The sequence below is a fragment of the Clinocottus analis genome, unplaced genomic scaffold (assembly GCF_023055335.1).
Source record: "Clinocottus analis isolate CAN_PGR_092001 unplaced genomic scaffold, fCliAna1.0.p SCAF_20, whole genome shotgun sequence".
Taxonomy (NCBI): domain Eukaryota; kingdom Metazoa; phylum Chordata; class Actinopteri; order Perciformes; family Cottidae; genus Clinocottus; species Clinocottus analis.
In genome coordinates, this window is record NW_027175932.1 from 11,379,851 (window position 1) to 11,406,231 (window position 26,381).

A 26,381-nucleotide genomic window follows, 5' to 3' on the forward strand; every position below is an offset into this window, starting at 1 on the left:
TCCAGATCACCATCTCATCTTCATACTCAAACAGAAACTTGATCCAGACGCACCTGTTCTGTTGGTGCTTTGGGGCTAATCCCTGCTAAAAGGCACAAAACTGAAGTTTCCATAGTCAGGAAATTGACATTACCACGGAGCCTCTACCCACATCCTGACTGATTTTCAAAGCGGTATAAATTATCCCTCCCAGCTAGATTTGAAGTTGACAGGCGTTAGCCGCATGACTCAGTTGACTTCACTATTTTTGAGTTTCTGCATATCCATGTGACTTGGTCCACATTTGCTAGTCAAATGGGTATTTCCTCGCAGTGGGAGGAGTGTGCAGGCTAATTAGTATTTCTGCAGCGACGCTTTGCATAGACACAGTCCACCTACAAAGAAACGAACGCTGTTCCTCAGCTCTCTTACCATTTCATACTTTAACAGTTGTTTCTCATTACGTAGATAGAACGGGTCTAATTTACAAATCAAGAATGAGAAAATGGATAGTGCTTGACCTTTGACCTTTCACCCGTGGTCAGCACCCAACCGACCAGTGAGCACCACACGGGAGAAGAAGGAAAAGAGGGCAAGGCGGACTCGAGCCCCGCAGCCATGAGTCGTACTAAGGTTAGTAGCAGAGAAGTGTTTTAATGCATAAGGGAATACAACTTCCTCTGTTCTCTTCAGCACCGGCTGCCCTTCCTCTTTTTCACCCTGCGCGTTTCTTTTCTCTCTGCCACTTCATCTGTGTTCTAGCTGAGTGACGGGTGTGTTTTAACGAGAGGGGGGTTCAGTAGGCAGGGCGAGGGCTGGCTTTCCCCACAGAAACGCTGAGAAAGAGTCCAGGGCAAGGGAAATGTGTAAAATAAAGGGGAAAATTCAAGGTAAATCAATCACTGCTGAATGCTTACAAAGGTGTCAAGGTTGGGCCTTTTGTGGATCATTTTTCAATACGTTTAAGTTTTCTTGACTTTAAATCTCTGTAAAAATGTAAAAACACCATCTGTATTTACCAGCATGCAAATTAGACATTTTCTTTGAGTTTGATTACCACTGTCATTCTGACCTAAATTATTTTTTGTTTTTTTAAACTGTTCACATTTGAGAAGCTGAAACAACAAATGTTTGGCATTTTTGCTCGATAAATTACTTGCGTGATTCATTTATTATCAAAAATGCTGGCAGATAGTGTGTGATGTGGTTACAACCATGCAGCAGAAGAATTTGTAAAAAGAAAAAGACAACTGTGATGCTCCAAAGCCCATTATTAGCAAAGCGTGGACACAGTAGATCAGCTCTGTATATCTGGACCAATTAGTGTTCACAATGGGTTGCTTTGATGTGTGGGCCATACAATACGATTGCTTCACGGTAATTATGTCCAACCTCAGATGGGCCTGCAGTGTTTTCATGTAGGAGCCAAGGCTGTGTTGTGTTGTGATGCTGTTTCACCAGTCTGGTTTGCATCCTGCTGAGAGATTGATCAGCTCGGTTTATTTTGTCTCCTATCTGCTGGACTGCCTCCCTGCTGAGAGAAGAGTCTGAGGCAGCCAAGAAAAGCAGGCTTGGACTCTGTATGCGTGTTCGATAAAATGCAGTTTCACCCTCATTGAAGGTTTTCTGCCAAATCGAGGTTTCTTTTTATTTAAGATTCTGGTTTTAATCCACCAAGAGACGGAGTTGAGTTTCTTAAGGCAATCATTTGGATATATTCAAATATTCATTAAACCATTTTACTTGTAAATGAAAGATATTTTCCTAGGACTTCTTACCATATTTGTTAGTGGTAGGAAGTATAAACATGGTATCGTCTCACTATTAATATTTTGAAATGATTCAACATAAAATGGCATAATTGAATACAAAATGTTATATTGTGCTGCTACTCAACACATCTGTAAACATTTTAGAAATTGTAAATTTTACAAAGACAATAAATGAAGACATTAGTAAAACATGACGGATCCCACCTTACCTGGGACAAGAAGAACAACATTTTATGGGTTTATATGACTTAAACTTTTGGAATATAGCTATAGGAAGGACATTCAATCACATTAATAAACATTGTATTTGAATCTGATACGAGTTGTGATACTGCAAAGAGGTAATAGAGGAGCAGCCAGTGTTTTGCTTCAGTTTTTTTGGATGTAAAATGGCATGAAATCTACTTAGATTTTGTAGTGTAACGGTAGGGCAGCGTTCTCCTATTTTGAGCTGTGTCAAGCGGATATTATGCATTCTCATTACACAATATCCCATTGCATTGCTCCGAGTGCTCACCTTGCTCCATTGTGCGTGTGTGTTCACACATTGTGTACGCCTGAGTCCGCCTCCACTACTTAGCCGTGTGCTAATGTTAACATGTTCTGTGAGCACCTCTCACACCCTCTCAGAGCTGCAGGGCTCTCCATGAAGCAACACATTATATAAGGAATCAGTCCAATCGTTCTCTTCGACACACTGCAGAGCTTAGATAGCATTTCACTGCCATGGGACAGGTACGCTACATGAATATGTGCAAGTCTTTTAATCATTGACCATTTCTTGTTATGTGGGGCAGAAAAAATGCACTGTAAGGCCACCTGTCTTTTTCTCACACCCTCCCTCCTTCTCGTCCTGTTGTCCATCTCAGAGCCTGAGCCGGGACCAGTCGGCAGACCGATCATCAGCAGCAGCAGAGGACGGGTGAGTGATTCACTCAACTGTCGGCTCAGGAAACCTTGTAAACTCGCAGGATGTCACACTGCGGCACTTTCCAACAGCGGCAATTACTCTTTGGGTTTAGTTGATTTCTGCAAAGGGAAATTGGAGAACTGTTTTTTTTTGGGACATTATGTTCAGATTATTTTTTTTGCAAATGCTATAGTAATGTGTTAACGATGCATTGCATGCGTGTTCCAGCACGTGTCTGCTACCTGTGTTGGTGGAAGAGGAGGAGAGTGTGCAGGACAGTACAGCTGAGGTGCCAACAGTAGCCGCCAGCATGGAAGGTAGGACGAAGAACTCAAATCTGTGTGTATGAAGGAGATGAGGAGAGTTTCCGCCTTCTTACATCTACGTGTAACTTCGACCACCCACACACCAACTCTTCCCTCCAGCGGCAGACCGGCTCACCGGCAGCGGAGCGACCACCGTCTCTGACAGCAGCCCGACTCCGTCAGGACCGCCTGTCACACGGCCCAACCAATCAGAGAACGGCTTGAGCAGCGTGACCTCTGACCCCAGCCAATCGGAGGATAGTGCAGCCAAAAAGGACTCTCTCCCAATATGTGGCAAAAATAAGAGGGAACTGGTAAGACCTGCTCTTCTCCCAATTTGTTCTCATCTGACTGTTTGATTAATAATTTCCCATTAAAAATGACTGCTGCTGGAGTTTATTTAAAGATTATTTTTTTTATTCTGAGTTTGGCTCAGAGTAGATTGAATGAAACTCCCTTCAATACTCCTTTTTTAATTATCAAGATTCTGTTTCCTTGTCAGTGATAAGATTGGCAAATAGTCTCGTTCAGCGTGACATTTTGACCTGAAGAGAAATGCTGTCTTTCCAGCTATGTGAGGGAGTGAGTAAGAGTATGAAAGAGCGAGAAGGAAAGATTATAATCAATTGTTCACTTTGGCTCTGTGAAGGGAGCGATATGGAAGTTGAGGGCAATGTGAGCATGGCAGAATTGGAGTTAAAAGGAGATCCGGAGAGGGAGAATGAGCCGAGAGACGCACTACAGTTTGTCTCCAACCTGCAGGAGCTGTCGCGCAGCATGGAGGGCATCGAGGAGCCCAAGGCCAAGGAGGACCAAAGTGAGACCAGCATGGCTACTGAGAAGGAACGTATGTGCAATATATACTTGATTTACACGGTTATATAATATTTTAAGGGATTGCATCTGTTGTGCCAAACACCTGCTTATCATTTCCCTTTCTAGCTGAGACGTCGACGATATCAGACACCGATGACACCAAAGAGGACCGAAAGAGGTCGGCGCAAGTGTTCATTATAACGCAATTTGACACTTAAATCCATCACCATCCATATGTTTATGTATTAAGACTTGTCACAGAGTCTCCATTGTCATCTCTTTATCTGCAGCCTGTTGCCTAATGACAAGGAGATCGAGGTATGTATGCCATAAGATCACGGAGCTGTGTTCTATAATTATAATACAGGCAATTGCGGAGTAAAAGACGATTTCTTTTATCCTTTTGTACTATAAACGGGACATATTTTATGTGTGTTTAAGAGTATTTTAAGAGCCATATACACATCTGTATCATCAGTGGGTTCTCTGTTTTCAAAATGAGAATGAATACATTCAGGCAGGAGACAGTTAAAGTTTGAAAATGATACAAACGTGAGGTTTTTCTAGAGGGAAGTGCAGGAGATTAATGGGTAAAGCTCTTATCTTAATCAAACAAGGAAATGTTAGAAATGTGTTTAGTACAGTATGTCCAGCACAGAGTACCAAAATCGAACTAACCAAAATAAAACGATAATAATTCAGGCTGAGTTCCAGCGTCTGGCGTTGGGCTTCAAGTGCGACATGTTCACCTTGGAGAAGAGACTCCGGCTGGAGGAGAGGTCACGTGACCTGGCTGAGGAAAATGTCCGCAGGGAGGTTTCCAGCTGTAAGGGCTTACTGCAGGTCAGTCTACATGTGTATCTAACTTTCAAGCTTCCTGTGAATGAAGCCCTTGCTGAAGTTTAGCTTCATCACCAGATGAAATCATTTCATTTTGCCATGTGTAATTTTATTTACGTTCTCATTTTTTTCACTAAATTATATTCTGCATTTTTGGCTGTCGAATCTTGTAAACGTCAACATATAGTTTAAAAAACGAATGTAATATCTTTTTCTGCAGCTTTTCTCTTGTGTCGATTTAGAAAATGTAGATAATTACCTTTTTTTACCTTTTTTTCCTCTGAAGTTAATTCTCCTGACGGGTGCGATGGTTGTTCATTTGTGTCTCTCGTCACCTCTCTCCTTGTCCTTTCCCTCTCTTCTGCTGTCTCCTCGCAGGCTCTGACTCCTCTGTGTGAGGACGAAACCCAGTCCATGGAAATCATCCAGAGGCTCCAGAAGAACCTGGACATCCTCATCCAGTCCATGACCAGGGTGTCCAGTCGCTCTGAGATGCTCGGAGCTATTCACCAGGTGGGATGATGTTCGTTTGTGTCAACAATTAGTTTCCGCTGTTCTGTCTGGTAATGTTGATTGGAGCCTTGTGTATGTGAATGTCAGGAAAGTCGTATCGGTAAGGCCGTGGAGGTGATGATCCAGCATGTGGAGAACCTCAGGAGGATGTACACTAAAGAGCACGCCGAGCTGCTGGAGCTGAGAGAGGCGCTCATGCAGAACGAGAGGTCGTTTGGATCCCAAACGGAAAGAGGTAGAGTGGTTACAGGTGCAGTAAATTTTAAGGCTGAAGTTACCAGTTACAACCATTATCACAATTTTATTATGCTGATTCATGTTTTTTTTTACTGTAGCTGAGTTTTGTTGTACCTGCATACCTTTGTACTGTATGCATGAGTGTTTGTGTGTTTATATAATTAAGGCACACTTATTAATGATAACTAAACAGTTTCTTCTTTACAGATGACTTCCGTGGCAAGAAGCAGACAACACAGTACTACAAGGTCAGCTGCAGTTGGGTTACATATGATCTCAACAGTAATGTCCATGTGTGTTCATGAAGTAATTTATCTTTTTCCTTTGCCCACCTCCAACAGTCGTCAACCCGGCGCGTCAGCATCGCGGCAATCCCCCGCTCTGGTGGCGCCAACATGCACTTCGACATGGTGAGGACAATGCTGCCATCGCTGTTGTCCAAAGAGAGATCACATGTAGCATCACCTTCGGTTTAGCCAGCAAGTGTGCTTTTTACACTCGTAATACAATACAGTTCATCCACTAGAAAAGAGGCATCTTATTTGCAGGAGTGCAGATTGCTCCATAGGTTGATAAAGAGATGAAAAGAAATGATCCCAAAAGTGTCCAAAGAATATTTTTATAAATGCATTGATTGCGTTCACCATAATTAAATCAATCTTTTAGTTTTTAAGATACAATTCCCATTGTTTTAGGATTATTTTCTATGCCACCTGCATGTGGTGCATGGACATTGTCAGATTATGTTTAAACAAGAAATGTTGAGTGTAATTCCGCTTCGTGCTGTGCAAAGGAGAATGTTTGTTTTAAATCCTGACTCGTATGATTTGATCTTCCCATCAGCCCAAAACACAAGACGGCTCAGAGAATGAAACGGAGCGACTGACCAGGCGATCCCCATGGTAGGTCATTTGAAAATGTTTTCATATGTGGGTTAAATGCCTGGATTGTAATATCTGGATTGAGGTCTGTATGTAAAGGGGAGCGTGCGTTTGAAAACAAAGAATTCGGACTGTTTAAATAACTTTACCTTTTTTAAAACACGCCAGCATTGTTGATGTGCAGGAAGCTACTGGCGTTAGCTCTTTTTTTTTTTTCTTTTTTTTTTTTAAGCCCACCAACGCTTGCTGTACCATGACACAAGGGTTGTTGTTGTGGCCTTATGTGATAACGATGGTTTCCAGGAATGTGGCGGGGAAGAGCACCGCGCGCCCCCCACTAAAGCGCTTTGTTAGCTCTGCGGCCTGGCTTGACACTGAAGATCCCTCTCTCATGATGAAGGGGTAAGACATGCCAAGGAGAAGGGTACCACGCTGGCTGCGGCGCACACATTTTTCATTTTGGCCTCAGATGCATAAAGATGGCAGCTTTCTAGTGGGACATCATTAGTCAGTTGGACAGTACATGATTCTGGGATCTTTCAGTCCATTTACTTTTGTTGTGGTCAAGTTTACATTTTTCCAAAGCGCTTTGCAGTGGATGATGTGTCAGATGATTGACCTGAAAGCAGTGTAACGTAATGCAGACAAATGTATGACATATACAAAAATATGTATACAATATAAATATGTTCAATTGCAAATATGTAATTGAACATATATATCAGTGACAGACTTCCGCAGTAATGATGTGAAGGAAAGGGTGAAACCCTTTAACTGCTGGAACAAACGTTTGAGAAATCACACGGCAGCCATCTTTCATGCATCTGGTCCCTCATGGGAAAGCGTTTATCAGAAGCAAACCGTCTTATTTGACATTTTCCGAATTAAGCTTGTTTTTCCTTTTACGTAAAGGAAAAACTGGACAATTTGTTTATTATTGGCATCATGTAGCTTTCAAATGTTTGGACGAGGAGAGAGGATTTTATTTGATTAGCTCAGTCCAAATTGATGCTTTGGAGATAAAAGCACTTTTAATGCTCGCCAAATATCTGAAAGGTTGTGAAATTGCTTTGTGGGTTTATGATTTAATATTGGAGCATGTAAGTGGAATTGCTGGGCATGAGTTATTTTTTTGCAGGGATCACTAAAATACCCGCGTGTACAGCAAGAGTGTTGATCAGTGAATATGTGGTTGGCTGCCTGTGCATGACGTGTGCATGTGCACATACAGAATCGGTGGGGTTATGCAGCCATGCTTGAATTGTAATGTGCAACTGAACGGTGTGTTTGTGAATGCCTGACACGCGCGCGCCCACAGGACGGCCTACGACAACACAGACTGCCAGCCGGAGGACGAGCCGAAGTTCGAGCCGGTGGCAGAGAAGAGGAGGTCCAGTCTCAGTGAGCTGGGCAGCAAACTCACCTCCTTCATATTGCCCCTCAAGACGTTAGTCCAACCAAATACCCGATGTAGCCTACTGCAGCGCCACTTTCTGCCAGAAAAGCTAAGAGGCTAGCTTGCATAGTGGAAGAGTTTACCACGTCGCTGTAGCGAGGTTCCAGTAGCTGCAAACTGAATCCACTACCCGAGATCATCTGTGACCTATAGGATATTATTATTATTCTACGTCTAGCTGTATTGTTGTTCCCTTCAGACGTCACACAGCCATCAATGTGTCCAGTATTATGACATCTTGTAATCAGTGACTTGATTTCATTTTCAGTCCCTGAAATGTTTTTCTTTGGTAAACATAGTCTCTGTTAAATCTGCCAGAGACTTGATATTTATTGCTCCAGAGCATTTTGAGACGTTGATATATTGAACAAATTTATACATTAGTAAATATGAAATTTTAACTTATTTGTTAAAAAACTTTTTTTTTAAAGTTGCGAGTGTATGGAACCTCCTCAGTGATGAAACTCTTTTATTCTGTTGGTCCGTGCTGGACTAGCTTCTTCTTTTCACCGGGGCTCAGCGGCTTTTTATCATGTTAACAGAGCCTTTTTACTTGAAGGGCCAGAAACAAACAATTTTCCTGCGGCCTTGACATCAGTGTCTGTCAGTGTGACACAGGGTTTGAGAAGCTTTGTGGTTTGTGCTTCATGCATGGATGTCAAGTTTTGATTTTCAGTGTGCGGCTAACACGGCATTTAACTGACTGAGTCCTTTTTTCCTGCTCTGTCATTTACTAACATGACCGGCCACTGTAACACTTTTTATGTGCAAACTACTAATCTTGGACTGTTTTCGCTATTTTTCTGAGGCAATTGTTTTGTGCAAATGGATCATGTGTTGTTCTGAACTGTCCTTTCCTCTTTTCCTCCCTCCACATTGCTCAGGAGTCAGGATGAGCTGTTTGTAATGCTGTAAGTGTGCAGGGAGGAGAGTCCAAAGTGGAAGTGCTTGTGGATTCTATCTCCGTCTAAAGATCCAATAAATGCATGCAATTGGTCAAACGTGAGTGCCAATCAAAGGCCACTTACAGCTTGCAGTGACTCTCTTAATGGCTGTAAAGTGATTTGAAGCAGCACTCTTACTGTTGACAGACCCCAGGCCAAAATTGTCGGCTGCCTTTGTCTTTACCGTTCGACGCTCCAGTCCACCTCCATGCCAACCGCCCTTAATTGTGCTGCTGACTGCTTTTCTAATCATGCTGATGTGAATGGTGTTGCATCTTTCACACTGTTTTGGTGGTAAAATGCATTTCATTGAAGCTAACTTGCATTAAGCTGCAGCCAATTCACCGCATGCCATCGATTGGTTACCACATGAGTTTTTTTTGTGCTAACTTATTCTAAGTCTTTTGCTTTTATCTTGGACAATTTTTGGAAGAATTCTCCCTGGCTTCATTTTCCATCCATCACATGGTAACATTGTTTTCTCTTTCATTGGCCACCTCCAGTCCAAGCCCGTCCTCCACCCCCACATCCACAGATCCTGGACTGGCCCTGTCTCTGTCCCACAGCCTGACCTCTTCCCGGGCGGCTGCAGCAGTAGCCAGAGGTGGCCGGGGTCTCTGGCTTTGGTTAGCGATGGTGGTGATGCTCGCAGGTACACTTGGTTTGTTTGTACTATTTATTTATTTTATTGCTGACAATACAGGAGTTCACTGGTTTTAAAGGTTTGAGTTTGCGCCTTATTTTGGTAAACAAATTCTGAAAAAACATTTGCTCTCCATGTTGCACACATAATGACACAGCTGGTGGTACCCCTTTTTAATGCAGGAGCAGCTGTCTGTAGACATGTTCCCAATACAGCACGAATGATGGTTGCGTCTCCTTCCTTGTATGTGTAAATGTTCCTGGTTCACCTGCAGGTCTGCTGGCTCTGCTGGCCAGCCTGGTGATGCAGCCAGCGGTCGATGCGGCCCCTGTGGGGACCGGGGACTCCTGGATGACCATCCAGCAGCTGCTGTGGCCCTACACGGGGCTCCGGCATAACGGACAGCCGCCAGTCTAACCCCGAGACCCGGGGTGCATGGCGTTACCGCCCATTGGTCCTCTGCAGAAATGATCCGTGCACTGGGGTGGTGATAACGGTACAGTGTACGACTTCTGAGCGGAGGCTGTTGGCCAGAAGATTCCTAAAACAGGACTGGCATTGACAGCACAGGCCAGGCTTCAGGGGCTAGTTAACCCTTTGGAGGATGTTGTGCATCACATCACGTTTGCTAAATTAGTCTGTGTGTGTGTGTGTGTGTGTATGACTCGTTTGTTTTAAGAGAAGCAGTTCCGTGTGGTGGAAACCAATGTCTTTTTACAAGCTGCTCAACGTCCTCATCACATTATGACGCAGCCTTGATCATCAGAGCTGGTACAACGTTGACCAATCATGTCACATCATCAGAACGAAGGCCTCATGGACGATGGCTCTATTTGTGCCACATGGCTTTTTAGATGCATTTCATGCACTTGAGGAAACGGGAGGAGACTGCCAGCCTTTTTAATGGAATTTTGCAGAGAATATTTTATAACTTTTAAGTCTATAAACACTGGTAATAAAACTTTCATTCTAAGTGTTATAAATATTAAAATCTATATTTATGAGTGTTAGATATGAGTGGATTTGTGAATATCTTTTTATTTTTGTTAAGTTATACTTTGACATTGTTAGTCTTGACACCAAAGATTTCTTTTTTTATTTTCCACTTGCTGTGTTTGTCACCGATTTCAACTTCATACTCTTGTACGTTCCAAAGAAGATGCGTGGAACTTTGCACAAATAAAGTAGCCTATTCTACAGTAGAAGATGTGTTTTCTTATGTGACTCAAAATATACGTTTTAGATTCAGGGTAACATAGCTTTAATTTGTAGATGTATTTTCTAACTCCAAGTTAATGTCCAACAGGTTATGCATACATCAGGGGTCTGATAGCACAGAGCAGGCTCTGCACGGCATCCACAAACTGATAGTTGGAGAGTCTGGTCGTGGCTATGCCCTCAGGGCTCATGTTGTCCTGGAGCATGTGGATGAAGGTGGAGTGAAACTCACTTCCCGGGTAATGGTCTGAAGAGAAAGCCTCACTGTTCTCTGTGATCGCCAGCTTCTGACTCCTCGGAGCACCGAGCATGTAGAGACTCCACGAGTCTTTAGGCAACGGGGCAGGGCCGAGGTGCTCGCACACCTGGCCGAGGAGAGGGACGCAATCGGGTGGTTACACGTAGTAGGGGGGAGGGATAGAAAGCTAAATGAAATGAGCTGTATGTACGTATATGTATGTAACAGCGAGAATACCTGCATGACTAGGTGCTCGGCTCCACAGTTTCCATTCCACTTGCTCCGTGAGAAAGCACAGGCAGCGGCGAAGAGGGCCATCTGTTCGTAGGCAGCGTGCTCTACGAGTGGGTCCTGAGGAGAGAACCCACACAGCATATTTATAACCCTGTGGAAAACGGTGGCCTGTAACCATCGAATCTTTTTAAATGTGTTCCAACAATCCAGATGTCTTACCACCCACCACTGCTAAAGAATATAGTCTCAAAAATCTGATTTTTGGTGATATGGTGCAGACATTCAGTTTCCAAAGAATTCATTAGTTTTCATTTACCGCAATGATCAGGCCAGAGTGTTAATAACGTTCCCGTCAACCTCAGTCTAGCAAATGTTGGCATGCTAACAAGTAGGTGTAATGTTTACCATCCTATTAGCACAGATGAGCGATCGTCGCTCGCTTCCTATCCCTTTGACCCTCCCATGTGGAGACGTGCATGCCAGACACTCTACTGCAACTTGACTCAAATCCAGCCTCTCGTTGGTCTAATCTGAAAATGAACGAGTAAAACATGCTGACCTTGCCGCAGGTGCTGACGTATTTGTCCGTGTACTCGCTAACAAATATGTTGATCCCTGCGTTGAGCATGGCGCTCTGCAGGACTGGGACGCTCATCCACTTCCCTATGAGGTGAGCGAGACCTCCCTCTCGCTCCGACTGCAACATACACTGATTATCCTGTTTAAAAAAAGACGCACACAACAGTCAAGCCACATCTCTTGATTTATTCCTCCGGCATGCACTTGCGGTGCTTTGTAGTCTTTTACCTGGATCGTGATGCTGATGTCGACGAGGGCCCCGTTGATGGTGAAGAGAGCCGAGTCTTGGCCCAGTGGCCTGAGCTCCCAGCTCTGGAAGGGAAGGTTGGCATAAGTGTCCTGCAGCAGCACAAAGGCGTGGAAGGACTCCATACTGAAGGAGATTTTGCACTCTGCCTCCTCGTACGACGAGTCGGTAATGCCGTCCATCCTCCACTGCTTCCCTGGATGGAAAGACCATTTTGCGTTCTGTGCTGGAGAGAGTATTGCATGTGTCTCTGCATGTCCTACCTGCAGCATCCCAGCGAGCCACTTGAGGAGTTTCCAAGAAGACGACGGAGTCGGGCAGTGTCACAGACACCCCAACAGGAGGGCAGGCGAGAGCTTCGCTTTCTTCCAAGTTGGACCTCTCCGTGGGGTAGGGGAACAGCTGGAGCCCTTTGTCCAACAGCTAGAAAAGCACAGGTATGGAGAGTGTTGTGTGAAGTCCCCATTAGCTGCGGGGCTTGGGCTAAGCAGAAAACACTGAAGCCTTTTACCTGTCTAATTTCCCAGCCATTGGCCTGGTGGGCCTGTGGCGGGAGGTGAAAGGCGTCATAGTAGAAGACCCCACCTAGCGGTGTGTACTGCATTAAGTCCACCACCTGGACGTGCTCACTGGGGTCCATCGTTGTCGGCTGCACCGCGGGGGAAGTTAAGTCCTCAGCTGAAGATAAGAAATAATCTATTTTTACAATTATTGATGGAGACGCATCTTAACCTAAATTGGAAATCATGAACAACTTAGATCTAGTTGTGTTATGGCAGTGCATCAAAAGACCCGGCACTCGTTTTGACCGACAGCAGGTTTACATCCAGTGCCGCGATGTCGTCTTGATGACATTTGGAGTGTCATGAAGTGTGAGGCCGGGTATCTCACCGTCTAGTGTCTCCATCTGTGTCTGTATCTGGCTCTCTCGGCTTTCCGCAGCATCGTTTCTTATTGACTGCAGACTGGCCGCACTCTGAGAAACAAACGGCACTAGAACACAAACCTCACATTGAATTTAACAGCCCAGGACCGAAATCTCTTACCTTACTGCCATCCAACCTTTGGATGGCCTGCACCTCCTCGTCCAGGTCCCGCACCTCCTCGTCCCGGCCATGCTGCTGGGTCTCATTGTCTTCTTTCACCTCACCTCCTGTCTCCTCCTGCTCAGGTACATCAACACCTGCTGGAACCTCCTCGCCGCCTGCAAGAGACCTGGGAACAAACGGACAAGGAAAGACACGAACAAAGAGCGTAGTATAGTGACATCCCTTTCTAGTATTGTGCCACACTAACTGCAGTGTGGCGCTAAATCATCCTTGTATTACAGGTATAAGATTAGACTCTGTATTGTCCAGAAGTAAGTTTTAACATTAATGACTAACCAAAGTTATGTTTGGCAAACATAACTCTTCCTGGGTTGGTGTTGGCTTGCTAGACTTTGTAAGTTAGCATGGCATGCTAACAGTTGAAGCCACTTTGAAGCAGAGAAATGCCATTACAGTAAAAGACATTACACATTAACCCATTCATGAAACAAAGCTCAATTTCCCTGAACCCCAGCTCACACACATTGAAGAATTTATTCCTGACAGACAGTTTTGCCATTACTCATGACAGATGGCGTGTTTACTGTTGCCTTGTGTGTTATTGTTACTGAGCTCACTTTAGACTTCCCACATCCCTTCTTGAAGGGTATTGGATCAATCCTATCGACTGCCACTGTCGCACAGACATTTTCAGCCCTAAAATGCATTAAAACGTATTCCAGAAACATAACAGGGAGGTTTGACTGGTATTCGTGGTAGTATTTGTGTTAGCAGTGGGAAGGGCACCACTGGATAAGTACCTGTGCCTGGGTGTGTCTATTCTCAGGAGAGACATCCTGGCCAGCAGGGAGAGGTGGTCATAGCGAGTGTGGAGGATCCGTACAGCGACATTGCTCACAGCCAGCTGTTTGGGAATATTAAAGCTCAGGCCCGTCTCTTCAAAGGTTAAACCTTTAAACCTGAATGAACCAGTTGAAAAGAAAGAGAATGCTAGATACTTTTGCTTCAAGATAAACGCAAATGGTTCGAATATAGCTTCGTGACCTACAAAAGACAAATCTCACTCTTTCTTTTGTAGTGGCATTTAACCCAAACAATCAATTTGTTTCCTCCACAAACCTTGGATTCTTCTTGAGGTTGGCCCAGAGACAGAGTGTAATGTTGTCATCTTTGACCACAGTTTGCATGTTGCCTGTCTCTGTGTCGATGTTCGCACTGGCCCTCTACGACCAGGGAGGCACACAACACAAAAAAGAAAACGAGGACTGTTCCAAAAAGCCATTGCAAAAGCAATTTCACAGGTAAAACTATGATCCGTGTACCTTGAGGATCTCCTCGTTGGTGAGGAGGTGTTTGGAGTGGATCAGCTCCAGCAAATGAACGAGACCCTCCTGGTACCTCTGGCCCTCTTGTGGAGTCGTAACATCTCTGAGCAGACCCTCCAGCTCCTCGACCAGCTGTAAGGAACAACATTCATGTGTGATGTAGTGGTGTTGATTGCGGTGGTCCTGGATACTACGTGCATGACATTTACACAGCGACATACAGACCTGTAGAGCGAGGTTGCATTGCTTGAGCACGGGTCTGATGTTGACCTCTGGGTCATCTCTCCATAAGCTGATAAACGTGTTAATATCCTGCTGTACTGCTGGGTCTGGGATACCGCCACTATTTGTGTATCTCTCCCACTGGACACAAACATCATGTGTGTTAATATCCGCCAGAATTTATTTGCATGTTTTTTTGTATCAACATTGTGGATGAATCACAACTGTATCGCTGCAAGAAGAACACGTTCACGTGGCAAATGTTCTCCCTTCTCACACGCACCTGGGCTTCCTCCACAGCATCAGTTTTCCACTTGCTTACTGCAGTATGATGATCCTCCAGCAGATGGCGCAGTTCGTTCAGCTCGTCTTCTCTGCGCTCCAGGTTCTGACAGCAAAAGACACCCATGTCAGCAAAGCATGCAGCACAGCACGTACGCACTCCTCCATTCCTGCAGGCGTATAGGGGACTTCTTACCTTTGACTCGAGCCTTTCTAGCTCCTCCTCCTTTCTCTCTCTCTCCAATCTATCCTGCTCATCTTTCTCAGCCTGCAGCCGTGCTTCCTCTAGAAAGCAGAAGCATCATGTGTACACATCAGAATCATTTATTGGCCAAGTACGTTGCACATAGAAGGAATTTGACACGGTGAAAGGTGCATAACAATATACAGACACAATGATCGATGGATATGCTAAACTAAAGAGTTAACAGTACTTTAGAACAAGTTTATATCCCAAAAGGGTGCAGGCAGAAGTTAAAAACAGCTGACTTTTCATCATTTTCCTGCAGAGTTAACCACCTTTTCACAAGGTGTGTATGAGAAGAAACCGGATTACCTTGCTCTCGCAGCCTCCTCTCCTTTTCCTCGTGCTGCTGCTTTGCCCTCTGAGCCTTAGTCAATTTACGACCCTTTGACTTGAAACCAGCAACAAACAAAACAGTGTTTAACAAGGATATGCCACTACCTCACGTGTTGGAAAGGGGTTAGTTACTGATGAGAAGGGGGCTATAAACACAGTGACCAAACAAGTGTTACAGGTGTACTACGCCTGGCTGCTGCCTCTTCCCCTGGACTAGCTCGTGCTCTGGTAATCAGGAGGATGTAGGATCCTAAGTGTGCTGACTGACATTTGCTCATACCTTTCTTTTCTTGGGCGGCTATCATTCACAGGAGGAAACAGAGAGAGAAAGTTAAAGGTTTTATAACGTGAGACCAGGACACGGGACATTGGTGTTCTCCCTACTGACACTGTACTTGAAAAGGCAAAAAGTAAGGCAATCTTACTTTCTAGGTTTTGTAACAACACAATATTATAGATAGACGCTTCGGTTTAACCCATTTTAATATTGAAAAAAAAGTTAAATAACAAGAAGGGATCATTTATTCGGAAAATACATTGTGAAACTCACCATTGTGAAAATAAAAAACTCTACGGCGTCCGGGTAACCATAGAAACGCATACGCATGCGCTGTTATCTGTTTGTATTTGCGACAAGACGGAACGACTTACGGCCCAACCGTCCACGATAGTCACGGGAAGGACAAAGACCTGAACGCGTCTCTTCACTGTCGCACCGGCTGAGTAAATCCGCCCAACAGAGGAACGCGGGTAAATATGAAAGCCCTGTTTATTGTGCTTATTCGTACAGTAGCCGTTCATGAAAGTGCCATGTGTTAAATACTAACTAACGAGCTAGTTAGCTGTTAAACTGTACGTGAGCTAGCTTCTTCCAGGTTGACACGATTTGGTTTTTGCAGCTCTTCTCTTTAGGATTCAGGAAGATTCCGGGTCATTTTATAGTTAGGTATAGTTATGTTTCTGTCTCAGTTCACCAACAGTTTCTCCGTCATGTTGTCGTTGTAGAAGTGAGGAGGGCCGCCTGGTTTCTGGCATGGCCGACCCTCTCAGGGGTCAGGTTATGAGGCTCTACAAAACGGTGAGTGGTTTAGTCAGAGAGACACTCTTGCATTGCTCCTCAAAATGGTTATCTCCAGGCCTAGAAAGTCCTTGAAAAAAAAAATTGTAAAAACTTTATGTAAATGTTATATTCATATGTTCATGTCCTTCATGTACACTGAGTTTGAAATAATTAATATGGTTTGAAAAGAAAGACACCATAAATATAAACAGGCATACATTCACGCATCTTTATCAATGATTTGTTTTTTATTTAAATCAAACTTTTGTCTCTCATTCATTTGTGTCATTTAAGGTATACTTTATGCTTTGGAATTCTCATTGTTAGTTTACATACTACATTTTATCACCATGTTTACACCCAGGTTTCACAACATGGACATGGACATGGAAATTTGGTGTAAAGTCATGGAAGTCCATTGGTCAAAATGTGTATGAACCCTGTTCTGTGTGGTTGTTACGTCCTGTTCTACGTCTTTAATGCGCTTCTCTTCTCCCTTTCAAAGCTGCTGTATCTCGGCCGCGATTACCCGCAGGGAGCCGCTTATTTCAGAGAGCGCCTGAAGTGCGCTTTCATGAAGAATAAAGACGTCTCCGACCCCGAAAAGATCCAGAAGCTAGTGGCCCGCGGAGACTTCGTCATCAAGGAACTGGAGGCTCTGTATTTCCTCAGGAAATATCGAGCCATGAAGAAGAGGTACTACGAACCAGAAAAATAACAACGCTCCATGGACGGAAACATACGAGGGAAGCACAGTCAAACCAGGCAGCAGAAACTGTTGCCCTGCTTATACCAGAAGTAAACTAGGCTTGCCTCAAAGGGGAAAGTGACGAGAACGTGATGATGAAGCTGTTACAGAGTGTGCTTTGTATTTTTTATACCAAACTTGTAACTTAAAGGCCAATGTTTTAATTACTGTATATATTTATATGTTAACAGCTACCCGTCCAAACATTTCTAAATGTCGGACGCCTCGGTGTCTGACTGACTGAACTTTATTGTGGAATGTCTTCTCTGTGTATATATTTGTAATTACGTGTTCAGACGTCTTGAGTGAATGTACATGACTGTCTGTCAATGCACTATTGGATGGAACACGCACAGTATTTTAAAACAATGATGCCTTGTGTCAAAATACAAAATATTGCAACAGTTTTATTTTACTGTCATGATATGGTTTTTATGAGCTCAAAAAGATGGAACAATAACTAGTCATGAAAATATTTTTGAACTGTTTTCAAAGAGGTAAAGGGAGGTCTGAACAGCTAATGCACAATAGATGAACATATACCAGACCAATTTTATTCATTTGTTTTAATATATAAGACATTGATATTACATTTAAGAAAAATGGGAATTTATTATTTATTGCAAATGTCAAAAAGTAATAACAACAAAGGCATCCGATACTGAAGTAACTAAATTACTGCCATTGCCTGGAATACTTTAAATACACTTGAGGTGAGGTACCACTTAATCTTGAAGTGCATATGAAGTGTGATATTAAACTCTGGAAATGGCCACAATGCTAGCGTTATGCCGCAGTAATAAGCTGGTTTGCGTCTTAGTTTGTATCCGTCCAAACATTGAGTCAATCATTCATCATCACAGACGAACACACACACTTTTTGACCTGGGCTGTGGTTTGGTTGAGGCTTCCCTCTGTGGTTTGGTGACAGCCCTCAGTGGTCAGTCACTAAGGTCGGCTCAGGGTCAGCACGTCATGTGGGCATGGCGACAACATTTGCCATACTTTTGTTTCCCAAGGAGCATTGCTCAACCCCCTGTCTTTTCTGGAAGTTAAAACAGTTTACACTGTAGATTTACTCTCCTTCATCCACCATTGCTGAGTTGTCTGATAACGTCTGCTGCTGGGTCACCTATAGACCACCTGCCAAATATCAAAGCATTACATGAACTAAAAGGTATTACACAGTTCATAGCAATTCAGCCAAATCACATTTAAGCCTAATACAAGCATAGACCTAATCGTAATTTGCTCTTAATATTGTTAGAGAAACCAAATTCAAGAAAACATACATGTTTTTTTTTATGGTTTTCAGAATGGCTTTGTGAATAAAACAACAAATTATCATGGTGGAAAACATCCTACAACTATACGCAGCACTTTGAGAACACACACAACAGAGAACAAACCCACACTCAGCTCATCGGAGATGGTGATGTCCAGCCAGGAGACAACCGGGATAAAGACCTCAGACCATTGGGGGGGAAGAGACCAAACAATATGAAGTATTACCTACACCTACAGACTGACTGTAAAGACTCTATACTGCTGAACACGTCCCTCTACTGTAGAGGGACGTGTTCAGTTCACAAGTCATGAGTAATACAATTGTGTTACTTGATTGTGGCTCACATTTGTAACACTACTTCAAGACAGAAATCATTCAGGCTGGTGAAAACCCATTTCAGTGCAGGTAAAAGAAAAACATCTCACCCCACTGCTCAAGATTCTTGTTTCAAAGAGACTCGTCATTCAGCAGGCTGCATCAGAGACTAATTGAGCCGCCAGGAAGAGATTATTTTTTGCATTTGGGCTCCTGCATGACGCCCATCTACTGTAACTTTAGCTCGGCTGTGTTTGCCAGCACTACAGTGTGCTGACAAGCAGCCGGCTGCAAGCAACTGGGGGACGGGCAGAGCCGTCAACACCGTGGCCCCTTCAGGAAGCCCCAGAGCGCCGTGGCCCCCGCCCACCCAGGTGTAGCAGACCCCAATGCCAGCAGTCAGCACACAACCTGAAGCAAACGAGTCCCTCCATGTCATTCTCTACCCTCAACGACAATAACATCAAAAGAGCAAGAAAAAAGGATTGTCACATTTTGTGTGTGTGTGTGTGTCCTTGTTTCCGTCCACAAACACACAGTAGGTACTAATTATCTACAACGTTAACAGTGTGTTAAGTCATGAGTCAAGAAATACATGAAAATAACGCACACACTGGCAATAGAACCATTTTCTCACAATATCTTTAGTTTTTACTTCAAATAGACTTCAGTTTGAAAATGTCAGAATGATCATTTTTATCATGGGAGTCAATGTAGTGCTGATTTTAAGACAGACACACAAAGACTTACATTCACACATTAAACAATTTAGATGAACCTGACTTGCATGTCTTTGCACTGTTGGAGGACACTGACGCAAACACGTCACACACTTTTTCCCCTCTGTAATTCTGCTCCTTCGTTGACATTCCTTGTATAAGACCAGTGATGTCACAGACATTTTAAGTGGGAACGCTGCTTTTTGTTAAGTCCAGCTCAACATCACAGAAAGCCGGGTTAGTGCTTCCAGTTTTCTCCTCCCTGTCCCTCGTCAGGTCGAACTCCCGTGTTCGTCTCGTGGCCTCGATAAAGGGAAGAGCGCAAAGCAGACAGTCAGCAGACGGTTCTGGTTATGACTGGATATTATTGTATGTTGCTTCGCTGCAACAGCACTCACTCTGTCTTTAAAAAACTTGAACAGGTGATAAAGAGTTGTGTCTTCTTTCATTAATGTAAGCCTCGGTTCTATCTTCAGCTTCCAGCCTCCTGAAACGCAGATAAGAACACATAAGAGCGAAAGTAATGTGTTCAGAAGAATGTGAATCGTGCGACAAAATATGTGTTGCGTACCTGTAAGCAGGCTGACTAACAGTCCCACACTGACAGCGATGATGGTTCCAATAGGGCTGAAGTAGAGGTAAGACAGAGAGTACCAGCTGTCTGCCAGCAGAGGCCTGGAGGCGGGAGGAAGCGGCACATGGTCAGAAAATATGAATTTTGTTTAGTATTGAGTATAAACTCATCTACATCTGACTAACCTGATATCTAAATGTTCTTTTGCTGCCACTTTGCATCCCTATAAGCGAGCATAGCAACCTGTAACAAGCTAATAATCAGTCACAGCCAGTTACACACTTACCTGTCGTCCATGTGGTGTGCAGAGGCGGCGGTGATGGTGATGGAGGCCGGCTGCGTCGGCAGAGCAGTGGCGTTCCAGCGGAGGCTGTCCGTGGCGGTGAAGTTACAGCCCTCAGTGGTCAGTGGCAGAGGTCGGCTCATCTCAGGGGGGGGAGGGTATATCGAGGCCCCGATGCCCACCCACAGAGACACCACCAACCCGGACACAAGACCTGACAACGCCCCCTGGAAGACAATTCAGTCACTGAAAATGTTAAAATCAACAAAAACATCCAGGTTTAAATGATATACAGATGTTTTAAAGGCGCGGGAAGTGAGAATGTGCCTTGTATCGTTCGTGGAGCTGTGCTGCTCATCTACACAAATTCAATGAAGATCTTTCAGGGAAAAACAATCGTCAATGTATTAATAATGTACCCTAATTTACAGGGTGTATTAATATTCCAGGAGGGAAACTCGTTTAAACTAGAAATCAATTGGTTCTTTTGCAAATACCATGTCATGAATAGATGCCAAAAATAATCATAAAGTCCAACAAAAAGAAAGCAGTGAGAGAAGAACAGGCTTACTTTGGAGTTGGCAACGGGACAGAGGACGCCCAGAGTAAACACGCCGAGTAGAGGACCGCCAATGATCCCAAATATACTGATGGCTGCCTGTATGAAAAAGGCAAATATTCAGTTTGTTCCCATAATGAATCATAAACCCCAGACGGAGTCTCCTGCTGAAGAATACAACACAGATCCACTCCACCTGCAAGATCCCTCCCATGAGTGAAGCCAGTGCAGCCATGGCAATGCAGAGCACCCCGTACAGGAGACCTGCGGCACGACATCAGGGAAGGACTTGAGATTTCAATCCTTATTTAACACCTAACAGACTCACATACAGCCGAGAAGGATCCGCTCACTCAGTCCTTTTGAGATCCAGGACAGGTGTCTCTCAGACATGTCCGTGTACGGTTTGATGAGGTCCTCCACTGTCACCGCAGCCAGCGCATTGATGCTGGAAGACACCGTGCTGGGGTTGATCCAACACCAACATCACAGAGCGGAGCCGTCACACAAGTACCTCGCACATACGTACGCAAAAATACAACTAGTTTCCCCAAGTCAATGCCCCTTTAAGATGATGTGCTGATCAAAGACATTACAGGCTTTAGTTTGAAACACACACATTCTCAATGTTGGTGGAAATAACTTCAAAGTGAAGTAGTGTATTAACCTGAGAGAGCCACTATATGCAGCTGCAACAAACAGTCCGGGGAGGCCGGGATAGTCTCCCAGGATGTCCATCACCAAATATGGCATCAACTGCAGAGGACAGGGGGTGAGTGGAGTCTCACAATGCATCAATGCATTCATACACATATCAACTATACATACATACTGTACATAAACCTGGCTTTGGTGTTAAAACATAGTGAGGAACAACACACGTGATCTCATCTCAGTTGGAACTTCTTGGAATCTCACACACAAGCACGCAGACAGAAACAAAATCCCGCAATGTTTCTATTTGTCAATCTCTGCGTTGTACCTGGTCAGGAGCAGAGACCAGCCCGGCGGTCCACGGGTCACACTTCTTATAGACCGAGAAGAGGCACATGCCTGCAAACACCGAGCACAGCAGGATGGCACACAGGCCGAGCAGGTTGATGTACAGAGATCTGGAACATAGGAAGGATCACACATAGAGAAGCAGCGCATGCACACGCACACGCACACGGACAAAAACATGTAAGAAGACACTCAGAGCTCTAATTGCAACAGACCATCAAATGAGCCAATACTGCCAAGATAAATACCCCATCATGGGTCCTGGTAAATGTCTCTCAAGGTAAATCAGGACTCACAGTCTGGCGTGAGTGATGCTCTTGCAGGAGATGTATCTCTGAACCTGAGCCTGGTTGATCCCGTAGATACTGACCCAGACGAATGTCCCACCGATGGTTATGGTCCAAAATGTGTGTCTCCTCAGAGGGTTTGTGTCGAAGCTGTCGTGAGGCAGAAACAGAAGGCAGTTTGGACTGAACCTTTCAGCACTTTGCTTCCATAACAGCTGGAGCAATAGTACTGCGCTTCCCACCGTTGAATAAAGCCGTTTATAACCTCATTTTTCTGACACATACTCACTCCCCAAAGTTGAGTCTCCCCCCTTGCTGTGAATCTGAAATGACGGGGAGGAATCCACCTTGGATGGTTACGGCCCTGATGATGACAGACAGGAAGCCTGCAAGCATGACACCAAGCTGGAAGGAGGACATTTGGATCCTTTAGGTGGCTTCTTACCACGTATTTCTCCTAATTTCACCAGTTTATTGCACTTCAGATATTGCACACGGGTTAATATATTAAGTGTGACGCATTCATCTAAAACATGGGCTACGGTGTTGGTGTTTCGGATGAAACTTTGTGGGTAATTTGTCATGCCTTTTCCATTTTTTGTGTGTGAGTGGAGATCAGTTGCTTGCAGTGGTCGCCCAACAAAACAGGTATGACACATGCACAGTAATGACGGATTACCACACCAACCACTTGTTGGTGTTTACCTGAAACACGTCTGTCCACACCACCGCCCTCAGACCACCCTGTGACAACGCAGACCACAAACAGGTGTCAGACACAGAGACGACTCCAGGAATGTAGAGAACAGAAAAAGAACCCTCGGTGATGTCAGCACCCGGTCGAGCAGATCCAGTCACGTACCATCGTGCAGTAAAAGGTACAGACCACGCCTGTGGAAATAACGGCCCCCCACAGATCCATCCCAGTTACTGCAGAGAGAGGGAGGGATTCAGACAAAGTCAACTGAGCATAACCAAGCAGCTTGAAGTGCCCGCGTGCAGGAGTGTTGAACCAAGCTGCCCGTGGAACGAAACCCAACATACCTTGGTTTAAAGCAAGAGCTGGGGCGTAAATAACTATTCCGGTGTAGAGGATCTGTGAGAGAAATGAGAGGTGCCGGGTGTCACATTTTGCCGTCTGGCCCTCGGCGGCCGAAACCCCGTTTGTGATGTGTTGACTTCTTACTCACCGTCTGAACAATGAAGAGCATGGTTCCCAGCAGACGGGTGGCTCTGCTGAAGCGCATCTCCAGATACTTGGCAGAGACATGACCCAGAAAGAAAAGAACGGCCTTTTTTTACACAAGGTCAGTATCGGGGAAAGACAAGCTGTACATTTAAGACACGAGACGTTATCAGACCTTATTATCACAAATTAACCACTGGCAGCGCTTTACACACAGGAGATGATTCATATGACATCACGAGAGTTCATGTCTTCACCTAGCGCCACTTCTACATTCACTGTAACTTCCAGGCCAGAAAATTCCAATAATGTGTAAAAGAAATCCAAAAATGGGCAAAGAATAAAGACATTTTACATATTTCATGACGTTTTGAAGAGAAGAGGGAACACGTTAATCTCAAAATCGAAGCACACTCACCTCATACGTGCTGGTGATGGCCAGCCTGTAAAAGACTGGGAGAAAGATCTCAGATGTGACCACCATCGTCATCACGTAGGAGAGACCATAATATCCAATACTGGCTCCGTAGCGGTATACCTATAGGGATAACGTGCAGTAGTGTGGTATACAAAGTGTAGTGATTTTACAGCGCTGTTTTCCGGACCTGGAATCCCCTGTGGGAGCTGAACATCAGCTCCATCACTAAGAAGGCCCAGCAGAGGATGTCCTGCCAAACGATGGTGCATTGGGTCCATCCTCTGCTCCTCCATCACCGTCTGGCACGCTGCAGCCACTGCCGAGGACGAGCAGGCTGCAGCGCATCATCCGCTCTGCTGAGAGGGTGATTGGCTGCAATCTGCCGTCCCTCCAGGACTTTTTTGCTTTCTAGGACTCTGAAGCGAGCGCTAAAGATGGGCGCCGACCCCTCTAACCCTAGACACAACCTGTTGGAGTCCCTTCCCCCTGGCAGGAGGCTGCGGTCCATCAGGACCAGGACCTCACGCCACACAAACTGTTTTTTCCCATCAGCAGTCGGGCTCATCAACAGAGCCACACTGACTGACTCTGTCAGACAATTTCCTACTCGTCACTCCCCTGCACATCCCTCCACACCTCATATTAAAATACACTTGCCACTTTACCTTATTATTTAAATACACCTACCACCTACCTTACACGTACACATAACCTCTTCATTCTGTGCACTTCATTTTTATTTTAACTTTTTAACAACTGTAAATATTCAGTACTGTAAATATGCATTCTCCCTTTTTTATTACACTCTCTTTTATGTTAAATGTTTAGTGTTAAATTCTGAATGTTATGCACCTCCCGCCAGGAAAAAATCCTCCAACTTACTTGGCAATAAATGGTTCTGATTCTGATAAATATGTTCTCCATGAATATCAATAAAAACTAAGAGTTTTTGTCCCATTCATGTCTTGTTGTCTCTGCATTATGTCTCTTATTCAGTGGAAATAACAAGGAAACTGCACTGGGAAAAATAAATGGATCCCACTTTAAAAGCTTTACTTGCATTTAAAAAAAGACATCCTGTGGACTGAAGCAGACAAGGAATATCTTCTCAGGACAGATGCTTTTTGAATTTGTTTCTAGCTTTACCTCAGCAGGGTTGGACAGCACTGTGATGGCTGACATGAAGCTGGCGGTCAGGGACAGGGAGACGGGCAGGGCCGTCAGTTTTCGGCCCCCCATCAGGAAGTCCCCCAAGCTGGCCTGCCCGTTGTCCACCCAGGCGTAGTAGACCCCGACGGCAGCCGACACCAGGAGCATGAGAGCGAATACGGCATAGTCTGCTGCCATAAAGGAGCCAGTCACCAGAGAGTCCTCTGACATGTTGGTGGAAGTCAGACCTAAACTAGAAAAAATGAACTTTTAAGAAAGTTGTTTCAACTCTTCCATGTGTTCTCCACTGGAAAAACAGCTCCTCATGCAGATGAATGGAAGTCCTGACGCATCACCTTCTCACCCAACACTGAGCCGAGAGCAGGACCACAGACCTGAGCCTTTTGTGTGTGTGTGTGTGTGTGTGTGTGTGAGAGAGAGAGAGAGAGAGAGAGAGAGAGAGAGAGAGAGAGAGAGAGAGAGAGAGAGAGAGAGAGAGAGACGCATGTGGAGTCAACAGGCAAAGAGAAAGGTTCACCAGACTCTCAGACTCGAGACCTGCGCAGACTAAATAAATAAATAAATACTACCCTCTGTATCTACTAATAGGAATATTCTTTGATGATAGTAGGCTCCATTTTAAAGGACGTCTCCCACCCTTTGCACAGGGAGTTTCAGCTTCTCCCCTCCAGACGGAGGTATGTTGTACTACAGTGCAGAACCAAGCGGTATGAAACCAGCTTTGTTCCAGCCGTTTTTCTACTGTTTTTCTACTGTTTTTCTACTGTTTTCTACTACTGCAAACCAAGTCTACCTACGGGTACTAATAAAGTAAGCAAACCAAAGAACTTCTTATAAGAGTCCGTAACTTTCACACGTACATTTACAATGTTCACACTTTTTTATATTTCCTTTTGTGCTTTCAATTAAATGTTTTCAAGTGGAGTGATTACAGGACATTATACGTAGAAATATTGAACAAATGAATAAATAATGAAACCAGAAACAAGCAAGATTCTCAATGTCCTGCACATATTTCTGCTAATTGACCATATCCTTTTTTATTTGCTGTTACTCTTTCTGTGAAGGCCAATTGTCATATTATTGTTTTTTTAATCTTGCACAATACTCTCCTGTACATGGTCATAGTCACTGCTTCTGAAATGTGAGCAGTGGATATTGATAAGGAACAGACTTCTGGAAGAGGGCTGACTTAATGCCAACAAAACATTGTTGTTTTAGTTTTAGTTTTCAAACTAAACTAAAAACAACTGAATGACACTGGACAGAAGCTAACATGAAATGGGGCAAGACATTACTGGTGGTCATAACGAAGTTGAATTTATCACAAGAGTCATATTCAACGCTATTCGTAGCCAGTGAAATACAGAAAAAAAAATTATTTAAAAAAAAAAAGTCTGCTAACGTAAACAAAGCGTATGTAGGGGGCACGAGCCTCAAGCGAAGGCGGAAGTGAAGGCAGGATTTCGCTCTCGCTTCTCCGCTTTTCTTCAACCACCACG

General features: G+C 44.3%; 4 protein-coding genes across 10 annotated transcripts in view; 2 read left to right on the forward strand and 2 right to left on the reverse strand.

The window, feature by feature from the left end:
- lrmp (lymphoid-restricted membrane protein) overlaps positions 1–10,495 on the forward strand; it is a 28,861-nt gene extending 18,366 nt beyond the window's left edge. For 2 of the 6 annotated variants that reach the window (XM_068586090.1, XM_068586092.1), the window contains 17 exons: positions 525–612; positions 2,621–2,673; positions 2,890–2,978; positions 3,087–3,280; positions 3,729–3,813; positions 3,909–3,960; positions 4,073–4,100; positions 4,485–4,625; positions 5,001–5,135; positions 5,223–5,385; positions 5,580–5,620; positions 5,714–5,782; positions 6,216–6,274; positions 6,557–6,655; positions 8,594–8,620; positions 9,157–9,305; positions 9,571–10,495. In XM_068586090.1, coding sequence (XP_068442191.1) covers positions 525–612; positions 2,621–2,673; positions 2,890–2,978; positions 3,087–3,280; positions 3,729–3,813; positions 3,909–3,960; positions 4,073–4,100; positions 4,485–4,625; positions 5,001–5,135; positions 5,223–5,385; positions 5,580–5,620; positions 5,714–5,782; positions 6,216–6,274; positions 6,557–6,655; positions 8,594–8,620; positions 9,157–9,305; positions 9,571–9,713 — 1,615 coding nt within the window. In that variant the 3' untranslated portion in view covers positions 9,714–10,495. The remainder of the gene's footprint in view (positions 1–524; positions 613–2,620; positions 2,674–2,889; positions 2,979–3,086; positions 3,281–3,728; positions 3,814–3,908; positions 3,961–4,072; positions 4,101–4,484; positions 4,626–5,000; positions 5,136–5,222; positions 5,386–5,579; positions 5,621–5,713; positions 5,783–6,215; positions 6,275–6,556; positions 6,656–8,593; positions 8,621–9,156; positions 9,306–9,570) is intronic. The other 4 variants (XM_068586093.1, XM_068586094.1, XM_068586095.1 and 1 more) reach the window with 4 other exon arrangements.
- dnai7 (dynein axonemal intermediate chain 7) lies at positions 10,342–15,916 on the reverse strand. Of its 2 annotated transcripts, none has more exons than XM_068586097.1 (17): positions 15,821–15,830; positions 15,447–15,568; positions 15,247–15,325; positions 14,887–14,975; positions 14,692–14,796; positions 14,412–14,549; positions 14,184–14,318; positions 13,981–14,084; positions 13,662–13,820; positions 12,859–13,027; positions 12,704–12,788; positions 12,324–12,490; positions 12,076–12,235; positions 11,794–12,008; positions 11,546–11,704; positions 10,990–11,103; positions 10,342–10,879 (listed from the first exon to the last, which is right to left on the reverse strand). In XM_068586097.1, exons 2-17 carry the CDS (start codon positions 15,546–15,548, stop codon positions 10,604–10,606), a joined length of 2,256 nt encoding a protein of 751 aa, XP_068442198.1. In that variant the 5' UTR covers positions 15,549–15,568; positions 15,821–15,830; the 3' UTR covers positions 10,342–10,603. The 2 variants fall into 2 exon arrangements, with proteins under 2 accessions (XP_068442198.1, XP_068442199.1); XM_068586098.1 differs by having other exon boundaries at positions 10,345–10,879; positions 15,551–15,568; positions 15,821–15,916.
- lyrm5a (LYR motif containing 5a) lies at positions 15,910–17,484 on the forward strand. The gene is made up of 3 exons (XM_068586107.1): positions 15,910–16,020; positions 16,276–16,348; positions 16,836–17,484. The coding sequence occupies exons 2-3, from the start codon at positions 16,304–16,306 to the stop codon at positions 17,046–17,048; spliced, it is 258 nt and encodes an 85-aa protein (XP_068442208.1). The 5' UTR covers positions 15,910–16,020; positions 16,276–16,303; the 3' UTR covers positions 17,049–17,484.
- A 2,099-nt stretch (positions 17,485–19,583) lies between these two features.
- Positions 19,584–25,089, reverse strand: slc5a8 (solute carrier family 5 member 8). The gene is made up of 17 exons (XM_068586550.1): positions 24,856–25,089; positions 23,710–23,829; positions 23,296–23,361; positions 23,150–23,201; positions 22,968–23,035; positions 22,811–22,849; positions 22,395–22,510; positions 22,115–22,255; positions 21,799–21,928; positions 21,484–21,572; positions 21,170–21,279; positions 21,013–21,080; positions 20,829–20,915; positions 20,261–20,484; positions 19,972–20,075; positions 19,799–19,887; positions 19,584–19,703 (listed from the first exon to the last, which is right to left on the reverse strand). Exons 1-17 carry the CDS (start codon positions 25,087–25,089, stop codon positions 19,584–19,586), a joined length of 1,857 nt encoding a protein of 618 aa, XP_068442651.1.
- Positions 25,090–26,381: the final 1,292 nt, after the last annotated feature.